We start from the raw sequence: 14,433 nt of genomic DNA on the forward strand, positions 1-14,433 counted from the left end.
CCTTAAATCTGCAGGGATGGGAACACTCTGATTCTGCGTTATTTTTGTGGCTTTAGCTGAAGGACGGTTGCCTATAGTAGCCATATAGAGGAAAGTTTCAATCACATATTTTCCAGAAAGCAGCAATGAATGCATCTCGTCTGCCTCATTGACTCTCATCATGAAAAAGGCTGTCTCTCTCGATCTGCCCTTGGAAAGTAGCCTTTCTTTAACAGCTGTTGTCAGCTGTTAGGCATCCAGCTTCAGAACATCACTGTTCCAAAACAGACACCCTTCCTATTCCCAGGCATCCTGTGTGATTATTCACTGTTAGGCAGTTAGTGCTGCTCCAGGACACTAATTTGCCACGCTTCTATGCGGACTAGCAAAGCCCTGGCTTGAAGGAGGGAAAGCTACCATGGAAGACACAGTACCCAATATATTGTTCCAGGATATTTGTTGTCCTTAAAAATCCAGTTAGCATTGGTAAGAGGCTTTGGTGCATACCCAAGAGGGAGTACCCAGAAGCGTATGTTATTTGCATCAGGGTTCGGTTTGGCGTAGGCTGGAAGCTGCAGCAGGAATTTTCTGATCACAGTTCAGGAATGCAAAGTGGGTGACATTGACTCATTAATCTCTCTGAGCTGTTGCTTCTGGCTTGCGGCCCAGACTGCCTGGGCTGGACTGTGTTTGCAGATCTTTGGAAGCTTTGCCTAAAGTGGCCATTCAGGGTCCAAGGGAAGAGGCCAACCCCAGTGTTACGTACAGGTTTGGTGGGGGCGGGGTGTGTGTATATAGTTAATCTCTCCACATTATTTGTCATTTCAGGAAATGCAGAGAGAATCTTGTGTTTCTGGCTTTGTTTTGCATTAGCTCTTGTGCATTTTCTCAATCATCTATTGATCTACTTGGCATGGAGGCAGTAGAGATGAAATAAAGGAAACTGAGTGTGGACTCTTCTTTGTTGGCATAGATGTTTTCACCCTTTTATTGGACTCCAGAATGTATATCACTGAAAAAAATGACAAATCATGGAAAGAACCATCTCTGCCATTGCTCAATGGTTGGAAGGAACAAGAAGCCGCCTCTGGTTTAATCCAGGCATCCCCAAACTTCGGCCCTCCAGATGTTTTGGACTACAATTCCCATCATCCCCGACCACTGGTCCTGTTAGCTAGGGATCATGGGAGTTGTAGGCCAAAACATCTGGAGGGCCGCAGTTTGGGGATGCCTGGTCTAATCCCTCGTGGCTCTAAGTACGTATGATCATTTCATATTTCTTTCATTTTCCTAGTCAGGGAATTTGCCCAAAGCCACTTGCTGAGTGGCTCTAGAACAGGCATAGACAAACTCAGCCCTCCAGATGTTTTGGGACTACAGCTCCCATCATCCCTGACCACTAGTCCTGTTAGCTAGGGATAATGATAGTTGTAGTCCCAAAACATCTGGAGGGCCGAGTTTGCCTATGCCTGCTCTAGAACAAGGGCCAGGAAACCTATAGCTTTCCAGATTTTGAGGTCTCCAATTCCCATCAACTTCAATTTGCATCAAGGATTATGAATATTGTAATCAAGGAACATCTGGAGGGCCACAGGTTCCTTTCCCTGCTCTTGAAACAATGGAAATGCCAAGGAGCCACAGGTCATCACAGCTTCCTGGCATGTGTCTCCATTAGGAATGTGTATCCACCTTTCTCCTTTCACATGATTGCTCTGGGAAATACAGCAGCAAACATGCCCAGCATATAAAGTGTTTTAATTCCTCAGCAACTGCTTTGAAACTCTTACCAGGGCAGGTGGGGTGGTGGAAAGATGCACTTTGTGCCAGTGTGGTGTAATGGCCAGAGTGTCGGATTGGGACCATGATTCAAGCCCTTGCTGGGCCACGAATCTCACTGGGTAACCTTGGCCAGTCACTACCTGACAGGGTGGTTGTGGCGTTTCAGCCAGGAAGGAAAGAAACGGCTAGGCCTGAAGGAAAACGTGGGCTTGGCACGCAAGAAATTGACGTGCACTGAAGCATTCACTTTCGTCGCCAGGACGGCTTGAAAAATAAACCCAGAGAGACTGCGAACAAAATAAACAGAAATAATTCTTGAAGAGCCCAAACCAGGAACGAGCTGCCGCTGCCCTCAGCAGTCTCCCGAGGAGCCCAGAGGAGCGGAGCTGCCGGAGGGCGCGGCTTCTCCCTTTCCCGCCTCCCCTCGGGTTCCCCGTGCTGGGCCAGCTCCCTGCTCGAGGGGCGGCCGGGCCTGGCGAGCCACGAGGGCCTCCTGCAGAGAGCGGGAGGCGAGGAGCGAGCGAGAAAGCGAGGCTGGCTGGCGCTGCGGCCCCCCGGCCGGGCTGCAGGGGGAGCAGTGGCGGGCGGCGCGACTCCGAGGAGGCGGCGGCGGCGGCGAAGATGGCGGCCGCGGCTCAAGCGCTGAGTTGCTCCGGGCTGCTGCTGGCCGCCGCCGCCCTGGCGCTGCTGGCCGTGGCCATCGGCACCGACTCCTGGTACGAGACGGACGCGCGGCTGCACCGCCAGCACTGCCGCGTCTTCGGCCAGAAGCGCAACGCCCACAGCAACAGCAACAATAACAGCGACCCGCCCGGCTCCATGTCGGCGCCCAGCCCGCACCTGCCGCTTCGAGCCCGCCCGCCCAGGGCCCTGCTCCCCGGGCAAACCCCGCCGCCGCCGCCCTCGGCAGCGCAGCCGCTGCTGCTCCCCGGGGCCGCCGCCGCTGTCGCCGCCGCTTTGGCGCTGGAATCGCACTGCGGCCGCCGCTTCAACTCCACCGTCTCCGGCCTCTGGCGGCGCTGCCACCGCGCGGGCTTCGAGCCCGACAGCGAGGAGCTCATCCAGAAAGGTGCGCGGGGAGGGGGCGGCGGCCGCGCCCCACAGGGCGAGGGAGGGCTGCCCCGGCGGGGGTCGAGGGCGCGCGCACGCGAGAGGGAGAGAGAGCGCTCGCTCCCGTCGAGGGAACCGTTTGAGGGGCGTCGGTGGGGTGGGTGCTGCTGCTGCTGCTGTCCAGGGTGCTGAGTCTGCAGAGCTGCCTTCCCCGCCCAGGCCAGGGAGGGAGACGCCTCCAGGGACCTTCTCCTCAGCTGAGCTCCTTGGGGCTGTGGGGCCGAGTCCCCGCCTCAGGGCAGCCTCCTCACCCGCTCTCCTCGCAGATTTCTAGCCATGCGTCAGGTGTCCCAGAGCCTTGCAGGCTTTCTTCTCCTCCTCCCATGGTGGCAAGAGGGCTCAACAGGAGCTGGAAGAGGGAAGGGGGAGGGCAACTGCATTTTCTCAAGTCGAGGCTGCCTAAAATGGTGGTTATTTCCATGTCTCCCACTGGATTCTCCACCGGCCTAGATCTCTAAGGCTTAGGGTCCTTTCCCAAATGCTCACAATGCCCCTTTTTATGCATGAGACTAACCCGGGCAAGATACCTCCTGTATATGTTCCTCTGGAAGACCTCAGGTGAACCAGCTGGGCATGGGTACAATCTGCCAGGGTTTCTGTGGTTGCAGCCATTGGGGAAAGTGATGCTTGTCACAGCTGTGATGTGACACCATTCATTTCTCCCTGGGAATGCATTCTTTCACCTGCTCAAAGGTGGTCAGGTCTGCCAAACAAAATGCAGTTCACACAGTTAAAAAATAAATAAATGGGCAGGGGGTGCTGTACCCACCTGGGTGAGAGGGGCAATTTGTTTGGCCAGGGTGGGGTGTGCTTTATGCACAAGGAAGAGCTTGCTTTGGATGTAGGATTCTCCTGAAAGAAAAAATGCCTTCATTTGCCAGGGACACTATGCACACTTCCAGAGTCGTGCAGTGTGGTGTCAGAAACCTGGGCAGTTGCCTTGTAAGTGGCATTGTCTATATACAGTATATGAGTGACAAACCTGCATGCTGGGTGCCATAACTGCCACATGGCTACACCATATACAGCTGCAGGTCACTGTCAGGTATATCTCTTGATTCTCAGGCAAAACCTTTTTGTGGCTGCTCTCTGTTGTTCCACTTTCCACCACGAGAGGCTAAGAAATGTACCTGGCATTCCTGACATATGCCCATTAACTGCACATAGAAAGCAGCTCTTGCTTTACCCTTCTAAAATTCGGCAATGGTTGTCGTCATTGTGCTGCATTGGACATAGAGTGGTTGAATCTCATACTTTTCCCGTAGGATTTCGTTTACCTGCAACAGTTGTGGAAATTGCAACAGGATGGAAGCTCATGCTTACAATAAACATGAACTATATAATATTCTGATGCTGGCAGCATAAGGTGCTTCAGCCCATTTCCTTACATTTCAAGTATAGTCTTCCAGGCAGCTGAAGAAATTGCTAATACTGTAGCAGAGATTGTGGCATTTCCATCTCACAATAGGAAATAGTTAAATCACTCAATAAAAATATATTTCAGTCGTCTGCTAAAAGAATGACATACAACACAATCACATAATCAGTAAAAAGTTCAATTAGCAATGAATTTAGAAAAAAACAATGACAAAAAACATATTCTACAACCAATACTTACAATTTTTTTAAAAAAAACAGCAACAAGGGTAAAATATGTTGCATATCAAAACAGGTAACAATGAAATTAAGTGATATATAATTAAATCCTGTTGGAGAAACATCTAGGGTGTTTTAAAAGTATTTATGTATTTTATACCCTGCATTTTGAGAAATCTCTTTCTCAGTGAGGATTTAAGGATACATATAGAGATGGCACTATCTACTCCCATGTTGCTCCTTCCACCTACAACTGCCCCTGAAAACACCTTTACTTCCTTCAGGCCTCTCCTCAAAGCTCACCATTTCCAAGAAGCCTTTGGAACAACTCATAGCCTATTGTGTAACTAAGCCAAAGCACGTGTAATTAAAATAATAGCATGCCCTATCCTAACCTCTGTTTTGCCCCTTCTGTTAAGGCTTCACAGCGTGTTTTTTAGGTTGTGAATGTCATTGGGTTGAGAACCTGTCAAAACTCTTCTATGTGAAGCCTGATGTCCATGAATGGTGCTATATAAAATAATAATTATTTTGCTAACCTGGTGTTTCTGATCCTGTATCATGTCTAAGATATATATATGGATTCTCTTTACAGAACCCATTGTAACGTCACCAGCTGCTTTGTTGCATTTAATTCACTAGAATCCATCTTCTGCATTTTTATGTTTCCATATTGAAAGCAGTTCAATTTTTTTATTATAGTAATTAGTATTGTCGTGGATCATGCTGTTTTACATCTCTTTGATTCTTCCTCCTCCACTTTAGCCAAAGGCCTTCTGCTCCCACTGTTATTTCCAGAAGGACTGAAAACAAACTTGTTCTCTAACACTGTTTTCAGCGTGTTCTCTCTTTTATGAAAAGTTAATTCATGTCAGACAATGGGGCTACAATCCAAGATAGAGCTAGTTTTGGGTAAACCCATTAAACTCAGTGGGATTAAGCATGCCCTTGTGTTGGATTGTGGCCCAAATACCTTCCTGGGTTCCTTTGTCCTGCAGCTTGGAGGGCTGCCATCCTTCCTGGCTAGTATGCCTTCAGAAATAACTCTTCCCAATACATAGTCATAGTCTTGTATCTTTTGCCATAATTAATATTTTTCTGTGTATGGATATATTTGCACATAAAAGAAAACAGCCTTGTTTTTTCAGGTTGCAATCCTATATTCACTTACCTGCAACTAAGCCCCATTGACTACATTGGGATATACTTCTGAGTAGACATGTATGGTATCACACTGCAAATTACTTCTTCTGGTCTCTTAGTTCAACTTTTCCCTATCTTCCATTTCCATGTCAGTTCCTCTATAAACAACAATACCTATTCAAAGTAATGTCAAAGTAAAGCTCATGTGTGTGTCTCATTGTGTACTTATAGTCACTAGAGCAGTGTGCCCCAAACTTCTGGTGGCTTAGACACTTAAAAATCAATCAATCAATAAACTTGTAGGCATACTTCATTCTTACATTTGAAAAGGCTTACTTCTAAACAGCAACATCTAATCATTTCTGACCACTTGTACAATAGAAATGCACTTGTGCAACAGGACTTTCATTTCTCTTTTACCCCCTCCAGCTCTTTATCTATTCTGGAAGATCCCTCTAGATTTTGAGCACAAGTGGGGCTGCAGGGGGAAGTAGAGGAAACTTAGATCTGATCCAAGGCACGTAAGAATGAGAACTATCTCTCTTCAGAGTAGCCCTCCTAGGTATGTGTGTGAGTCACTGTTCTGAGTGTGCCTCTTCTGAGGGCAGGTAATTCTGTTGCATCTCTGCATCAGGAGTAAATGAAAGAGCCACTCGCACTTGGTGCAGAGACCTGGAAGAATGATCTGCCTGCATTGGAGGCTGCTTGGATGAAGGAGACAAGACTGGAGTGGTGGATCATGCAGTGGGAAGCCTTTTCTGTGATTGGGTCCCTTGAACTGACATGAGAATCTTTATTTGCTTCTTAATGCACAGGCCCTATTATAGGAGAAGATATAAGAAGTTATATCGGCCAGTTTATATTAATTGTCTATCTAGGCTGGTGTTTTCTACTCTGGCTGGTGGTGATTCTCCAGGATCACAGGCACAAGGCTTTCCCTGATTCCAGCTCTTTTTTTTAACTGGGGATGCCAGAGATTGAACCTGGGATTTTCTGTATGCAAGGCATGTAATCTACCACTACATTATGGCTGGAGATAAATGTCTCCTATTCTGCTGTGCACTACTGAAGTATCTTTCTTTAAAAGCTTTAGTTTATTCATGGGGAGCATGGATGCAACCATCTTTTAAAATTCTGCTATTTAAATGCAATACATCAAATTTCCGTGACAGTTCCCACTTGTGAAAAACTGGCAAGGATTAATTTTTACCTGTTTGAACTATGAAATATATGCTTTTTAACCACAAAGGGGGGGGAAATGTAATCCTGTTTATTCTTCTTCACAATTTTCTTCAAGCTCCCAAAAGTGAGTTTTTAAATATGTATGTGTGTGTGTGTGTGTGTGTGTGTGTGTGTGTGTGTGTATATATATATATACACACACACACATACATACACATATATATACATATACACACACAGTATATATATATAGAGTATATATATATAGAGTATATATATAGAGAGAGAGAGGGAGGGAGAGAGAGAGAGAGAGAGACTGCTTGTTACAAAGCAATAATTTTTTTTCCAATATAAAAAGTAGGTTTGCAGAGACTACCTTGGATTTGATGGCTCAATAAAGATAGGGTAAGAAAGTCATACTCCCTAATCTCCTAAAGCAGGTGAAAATCAGTAGAAGACATTTAAGCACATATTTGCCTTGTCCTATGGCTAAGCAATTAATTATAAATACAATGAAAATGCAGGAAAGAGAAGTTCGGTTATTTAAATCAAATCTTTAAAGAGCTCTAGCAAGTGATAGCAGAATCCCCTGGGAGCCTACAGAAGACACTGACTTGAGTTGGGGGTCTATCTGAAAGACGTAATTTACTGTTATCATAATGATAAAATCATGAATTGATAACTCTTTGGTTTGGCTCTATAATATTCCATAGCACAAACTAATTTGGAAATGCCACTTAAGGGTGGTATAAGAGGAGGGACCCATGGATTATATTGTGGGGAGGTTGCCTCTATTTAATGGTTATGAACAGTGATTCAAAAGGCCACAGTCACAATATTCATTCTAATTTTTTCTGCACAGTTTTCATCCTGTTATTTTTTTTTTAGAAACTTCAAGTCGCATTTCAGCTTGATTGAATCAGTGCCAGATTTACGTATAAGCTAAACAAGCTATAGCTTAGGGCCCCACTCTCCTGGGGGCCCACAAAAAAATTAAAGGAAAAAAAACCTGGATGTACATTTCAAAAATATAAGATTAAATAAATAAATAAAACATATGTACAGTAAGAGTGGCAAATGGCTTTAGATACCTGTTAGGTCCATCAGTTACCATATACCGGTAGCATATATTCAACACACACACACACAAAACCAGTGACAATTTGTTGTTGACAAAGGACAACTGGACATATAAAGGGCCCTATTACCTTCAGTAGTTTAGGGCCTCATCAAACCTAAATCTGGCCCTCCATTGAATGATGGCTTAGCATTATGAGTACTACTAAACTAAAGCAAGCCTTGGGCTCACATGCTCCCCTTCCCCTCTTTTCCTCTACTGTGACCACAAAGAAAAGATTAGCAGCTTCTGTTTATGTTTTAGACTAGCCAGTTTCGTGTTACATCAGAACTGTTTACTATGGTTAATCTGAACTATGGTCAGTGAAAACAAGCCTGCTTCATAAACGATGGCTTGAAAGTGGCTTGTTAAGAATAACTGTAAATTGCCTGCGTTGACTTGGCAAGCTGAGGTTAATCTAAATGGAAGCAAAAGCTTCTGAACCTGTAACCACAGTGAATAGGAAGGGGGAGTCTGCAAACTTGAGGCTCATTTCATAACAATAAACTATGGTTTAACATCATGCCTGGGCTAGCCAAGTGATTTCTTGATTTGCAGCTCAGTCGCTTAACCAACATGCTGCACCAGATGCAGCAAGGACTTAATATAGTTTAGGAGCCAGTAAAGGGAAAGCAACGTCAATAAAGCCGAACGTCAGATATATAGTGTTTCTGTTTGTCATTTTTTCTCTTTCAGGAGTCATACAGCGTTGCACATCTGTGAAGTATCACTACACTTCATCTTCCCTGCCACGCAACTTGCCTGTTAATATTACCAACACTATCCGCCAGGATGAGTGGCATGCCCTCCGTGAGTATCCGAAGCACTCGCTGAACATAGTTCTTTTGTATATTTGTTACCAGAATTGATCAAAATTCAGGAGAATCACATGTACCTCCTGGAACTGTACTGCTTCAGAATGCAGGTGGGGTAAATCACACATTTGAATATTCCTGTTGAAATCATCATGCACATGAAAGCTAGCATGTCAAGGAGACTTCTTGACACATTAGCTTTCCATGTACATGGTCTTTTTGATGCACACGAGTAAACAAATTCTTTCTGAGCCCACCCAAGACCACCATGCCTTGTATTCATTTATTTTAGCCTTGAATTTTACCTGCTATGGGCTCCAATAGGAGGGCTTTTTTGAAGCCTAAATGCAGTGTTTTGTAGAGGGTCACAGCTGCTGAAAACACTTCCCACACTGCAGTTAGGCTTGGGAAAAACCTCCTAAAATAGGATGCTTTTTTCATGCAAAACTGCAGCTGGTGGCAGGAAGGTTATGGTACATTGAGAGAATGAATGTGTGTGTGTGTGTGTGTGTGTGTGTGTGAGAGAGAGAGAGAGAGAGAGAGAGAGAGAGAGAGAGAGAGAGAGAGAGAGAGAGAGAGAGAACAAGAACTGAATGGAAGAGCAAATGGTGTTACGCACTACCAACTCTGACCCTGCCCACTTGGACCACAACTACTTTCAGTTGGACCCAACCAATGCTGGTGTGAAGTTCTCCCAGCATATTCTCAGGCTGGCTAAGGTTCTCCATTCCAGTCTAAGTGAGAGGAAATTGAACTGAGCAGTTTTGCACTGGAATGATGTTTTGGGTGCTGATGTAACTGGGGTGCTGCATATGTTGCTATTGGATTGCAAGTTTACCACTGTGGAACTGAAAATAGCTTTGGGAGGAGGGGGAATCTGAGTCAGCCAATCCTTAAAAAAAATGAAATGGTTATGTAGGCAGTGGCGAAGCACATGGGGTGTGGTCTGCCCTGGTGTCATCACTGGGTGTGTGTGTGACAAAATGTCAAAAATATGAGGTGGTGTTTTTTTTTTAAAAAAGAGCTCACAGAACTTCTTAGTTCAGTCAACAAATGTAATGAAATGCGGCTGACATGGGGTGCCACACCGCGGGGGCCGACACTTACCGAAGGGCCTGCAGCATGTGCAAGCCATGCGTCTCTCCTGGGAGAGACGTGGTGGCTGGGCGCCCGCAGGCTCCACGCTCCCTGAAATGGCATTGTGGGACTTGTGTCTGCCCACCGCCTCTCCCTCAGCTGCCCTACAGCTGAGGCAGAGGCGGTGGAGAGGCTCCATGCAGTGTGCCCCGCCCCGCCCCTGGCTGAAGGACGCGTGGGCATGCTTTGATGGTGTTTCCTGTATGGCAGGGGGTTGGACTGGATGGCCCTTGTGGTCTCTTCCAACTCTATGATTCTATGATTCAGGCCGCACCCGGCACCCGAGCGGCTAGCTACGCCACTGCATGTAATCTATGCCCCAAATTAAGGTCTCGTCCCTTTCCCATCAGTTTATGCAATCAAAAACAAGGTTAAGGTATTCTTGGAGTGGTGGTTTGGCTCAGAGGTTATTCTGACCTCTGAGCTACACAGTCATGGTGGCCAGTGAGACAACCTTAGTTCTGTATAGCTTTGTTCAGGGCTTTCCTACATTTGTGCTCCAAACTGGAACCCCCTTACAATGCTAAATACTGCCATTCAACAGCTGGTTCCCCATATAGCTTTCCTTTCTGGTGGCAACCTTGTACTTTAATTACTACTTTCCTTTCTTCATTGCCATTCCTGCTCTTTGGTGAAGCCCCACCAACCCACTAGCCATATGCTAATGAGTATCTAACCCTTTCCTCTTCATTGCCTAATTTCATGGATACTTTTCTAGACTTCTTTGAGGACACATAATAATAATAATAATAATAATAATAATAATAATAATAATAATAATAATAATAATATATTGTTGTTGTTGTTGTTATTAATACCCCGCCCATCTGGCTGGGTTTCCCCAGCCACTCTGGACAGCTTCCAACAGAAAAATGAAATAAAATAATCTAGTAAACATTAAAAGCCTCCCTAATGTCAATAGCAACCTAGCTTGCTCCTGTAACAGCACCACATCAGCAGTCTGTGTAACCCAGGAGCACATCATGCTTCTGAGTGGGAGCCTGATGGCATGGATAGTCAAAGAGATTGCCTCTTTATGTGCTTTCTCGTAAAGAGCCATAAAAGGTAGAAAACAAAAAAGCGCAGTGTAAACCACTTGTAATAAATATACAAGAAGGCAAATTTCCACAATCTGGCTCATAAGTGATTTTTCTAGACTTGGGGGTTGTTACAGAAAGGCTTAGTATTTTTAGGAAGCTCCAAGACTTTGCCTTCTTAAATGCTTTATAAGATTTCGCAAGATGGAAGCACTCATATTCATGGACCACTGATGCAAATGTGAGCCTCCACCTCTGATTTCCTCTGGGGTCTCCAAATTACTCTTCACAGACTATCTTTTCTCTCTCTCTTTCTTCATCTTCTTCCTTCCTTGCACCAACACCCCCTCAGATCTGCGGAGAATGACAGCTGGCTTTATTGGTATGGCAGTTTCCATCATTCTCTTTGGGTGGATCATTGGTATGCTGGGCTGCTGTAAACAGCATGAGCTCATGCAATATGTAGCTGGACTGCTCTTCCTTATGGGAGGTGAGAGTTCTTTTTTCTTTGTAGGCTGAGAGCCATTTTCTGGACAAATGCATTTGGTATTGTGCCCTATATGTAATGAATTAAAGCCTTGGTGGGGTGAAGGGACTGGACTCACAGGACAAGAACTAGGGAATATAATTGTTTGGACTGTCTCAACGAATTTAAAATGTGTGATAAAGCTTTCAGATGACAAAAGGGGGGGGGTGGAAGCATGTGTCAGATAATGGTACTTACCCAATTCTTGGACCAGTTCTAAGGGACAACCAACCTGTCATTCATGTGGTATATTCATGTAGTAGCACGTGATTGACCAGCGGGTGGCGCTGACCATCTGTCAAATACAGTACTGATAAGGGTCTGGCACTGAGTGAAAAAAGTTCCTCACCCTTCTGCATACCCACTGCTGTGCTTGTAGCTATGTGACTGGCTACTTCATAGGTGTGCTAGTAGAATATTGTATTTTTATTTTTATTTATTTAACTGGTTTTAGGTGAAGCCAGAAACCCTCTAATGGTTTTTATGTACAGTATTTTATAAATTTATATCCTGCTCTTCCAAAGGAGCTGGTTTTCCGTTTCCTTGTACAGTACAACATGAAAAGAGCAGCATAACCTTTAGAGAGAGAAGCAGCTGATGAGGAAGAAGGTATTCAAAACAGATTTTTTTTTCTGTAGAGATCAAGGAGCGAGATCAAAACAAATGTGAAAGCATAGTTCAGATGTGACAGTATCCTGAAAAGGAAGGGGCAGGAAAAAGGCTGATGAATCTGAGATAATGTGGATAATAGGCTGTGCAAGCTTGTTTCATTCTACAAAATTCCTCAAGTTACAAAAAATGGGAGCTTTACAGATTTGAGGCAAGAAAGATTCTTTGCAAGAAAGCTGAGAAACATTGGCTTTATCTTTCTTCTCTTTTTCAGGTACCTGCTGCATCATCTCCCTTTGCACCTGTGTGGCTGGGATAAACTTTGAGCTGTCTCGTTACCCTCGCTATGTCTATGGGTTACCCGAGGACATCAGTCATGGCTATGGCTGGTCCATGTTCTGTGCTTGGGGAGGCCTGGGACTGACGCTTCTGGCAGGATTCTTATGCACATTGGCCCCCTCTCTCAATAGCCCCCGGACTGTCGTACAGAAACCCAGACAGGAAAATGGTACTGTGTGATGAGAAGGGAGCAAAGGACTCTAGCAAGCACAGGCCAGGCCAGGTCCGGCAGTGGGTTACTGCCAATAGTGGAGGCATCTGAAATTCATGAAGGGAGGTTCCCACTGCAAACAAACGAAGGAATTCAGCTGCTATGTCAAAGACTTGGCGGGGGAGGAACCCTCCCTTCCTTTGATTCTTCAGCCTTCCTGTCTGATACAACCAACCAAATCAGGTTAATTCTTTATTCCTGGCTTGCCTAAAGGGATCTTTTCTGTTAAATAGGGTGTGTTGCTGTAGGATCTGTGTACCATTTAAGCTGAATCAGATTTCTGCTAGGAGCAGAAGCCACTGTGAATTCCCTTTGGCGTCCTAGTGACTCCAGGGAACTCCATTTCCAAGAATCTTTGAGGACCAGTCAGAGGTAAAGACCAAAGGGAAATCCAGCCAGTCTCAGCATTCATAGAATCATAGAGTTGGAAGGGACCCTGAGGATCATCTAGTCCAACCTGAATATGCAGCCGTCCCATATAGGGATTGAACCCGCAACCTTGGTGTTATCAGCACCACGCTCTAACCAACTGAGCTTTCCTATTGATTCTCTTCTGCAGCAGGGACCTGATGCTGTTACAGGCTTAACACAGCCTACTGCTTCAGCCTTTGACACCAGCTTAAGTGGGGGCTTTGCAGACATTCAGACAGGAACATTAGCAAGTTCTTCCTCTGGACCACACAGTATCTAACCTATGCCAGTTTTGGAAGCCAAATATGTATAGCAGTTCATGAAAGGTTACTTCTGGGATAACATATAGGGAGTTAGAGCAAGCAGCAAATAAATGAGACTTCAGAACTTGAGGAATTCCTCCATGAAGGCATCAAGCCTGAGTTAGTGTCAAGATAACTCACACTTGCATACAGAAAATCGTTTTGGGGGTTGGCTGAACCTAATTAAGTTATTTAGTCACTTGTGATATTCCTGCTTGAAGTAACACAAAGAACAAAACAACAGGTTTCTGGTTAAGGCCAGAAAGTGGACCAGGGCTCCCATCCTAGAAATGATGTTGTCATAGCAACTGCTGTAATAGGCAAATGAGATTTGCAAGCTGCTTCAAATCCTTCCAGGCTGAGTGTAGAACTTTACCATTTTGGATAATGAGCACAGAAACTTGAAAAGACAGCCTGATTGGTAGCATCCTCTTCTAACAGAAAAGGAAGCACTTTTTATTACATGGACTCAGTACGCACGAGAACAACGAGAGCTGGGCCTAACTCAGGAACATCAACAATGGTGCTGAAGGGGAGGAACTGGTCTTTCCTCATTGTACTCCTTTTCTGTCTCCTCAAAAGACTACACAGAAGCCTTTTTTGGAGGGCTGTTTACATTGTATTTTTAAGTGGCATGTAATTAATAACTCAGTGCTAAAGTCAATGTATTCATGGAAAGTGTGGTTTTTAAATGGAAGTTGTAAATTTCAAGAGGCATTAAATTAAAAGGCTTGGTTCCAGTGAGAGGCTGGAGATTCTCAGCCTTTTGGATCTCATTGAGATTGACATTAATTTTCTGCACTTCTACACAACCACAGCTGCTGGAGAAACCCTGTCATGCAGCCGACGATACAAGGAGACAGGAATGTCACTTATTTGGCAGCCAGCCTCGTAATCCCAGCTGTTGATCTTGTTCCTGCCCACAAAGCCTAGTGTGTGTAAGGGACAAGTTTTGCCTCAAATAAAAAATTACTTCCAGAGAACAAGCAGGTTGATTGGTGCAACCGTTACACCCTCTAGGGACTTTAGTATACCTGCACCTTTAGTTTAAATACACTGTAGGGGGTGTAAGCATACATCAGCAGGAACTGGAATGCTGTGGTGAAGGAGTAATTTTTTTTAAAGATTAAGAATTCAATC

General features: G+C 45.0%; 1 protein-coding gene across 2 annotated transcripts; it reads left to right on the plus strand.

Moving 5' to 3' along the window:
- Nucleotides 1-2,357: 2,357 nt before the first annotated feature.
- Nucleotides 2,358-14,069, plus strand: LOC118075492 (transmembrane protein 178B). 2 transcript variants are annotated; one of them, XM_035097507.3, is made up of 4 exons: nucleotides 2,358-2,827; nucleotides 8,603-8,716; nucleotides 11,248-11,385; nucleotides 12,305-14,069. In XM_035097507.3, exons 1-4 carry the CDS (start codon nucleotides 2,380-2,382, stop codon nucleotides 12,547-12,549), a joined length of 945 nt encoding a protein of 314 aa, XP_034953398.1. In that variant the 5' UTR covers nucleotides 2,358-2,379; the 3' UTR covers nucleotides 12,550-14,069. The 2 variants fall into 2 exon arrangements, with proteins under 2 accessions (XP_034953398.1, XP_060130211.1); XM_060274228.2 differs by lacking the exon at nucleotides 11,248-11,385.
- Nucleotides 14,070-14,433: the final 364 nt, after the last annotated feature.

This window comes from Zootoca vivipara, chromosome 1, assembly GCF_965207765.1.
Source record: "Zootoca vivipara chromosome 1, rZooViv2.hap1.1, whole genome shotgun sequence".
Taxonomy (NCBI): domain Eukaryota; kingdom Metazoa; phylum Chordata; class Lepidosauria; order Squamata; family Lacertidae; genus Zootoca; species Zootoca vivipara.

Bases quoted from the DNA above. Each gene is read 5' to 3' on its own strand.
- LOC118075492 (XM_035097507.3), top strand. From the start codon at position 2,380: ATGGCGGCCGCGGCTCAAGCGCTGAGTTGCTCCGGGCTGCTGCTGGCC. The intron at 8,717-11,247 runs GTGAGTATCCGA...ACACCCCCTCAG, and splicing joins GGATGAGTGGCATGCCCTCC to ATCTGCGGAGAATGACAGCT. The intron at 11,386-12,304 runs GTGAGAGTTCTT...TCTCTTTTTCAG, and splicing joins ACTGCTCTTCCTTATGGGAG to GTACCTGCTGCATCATCTCC.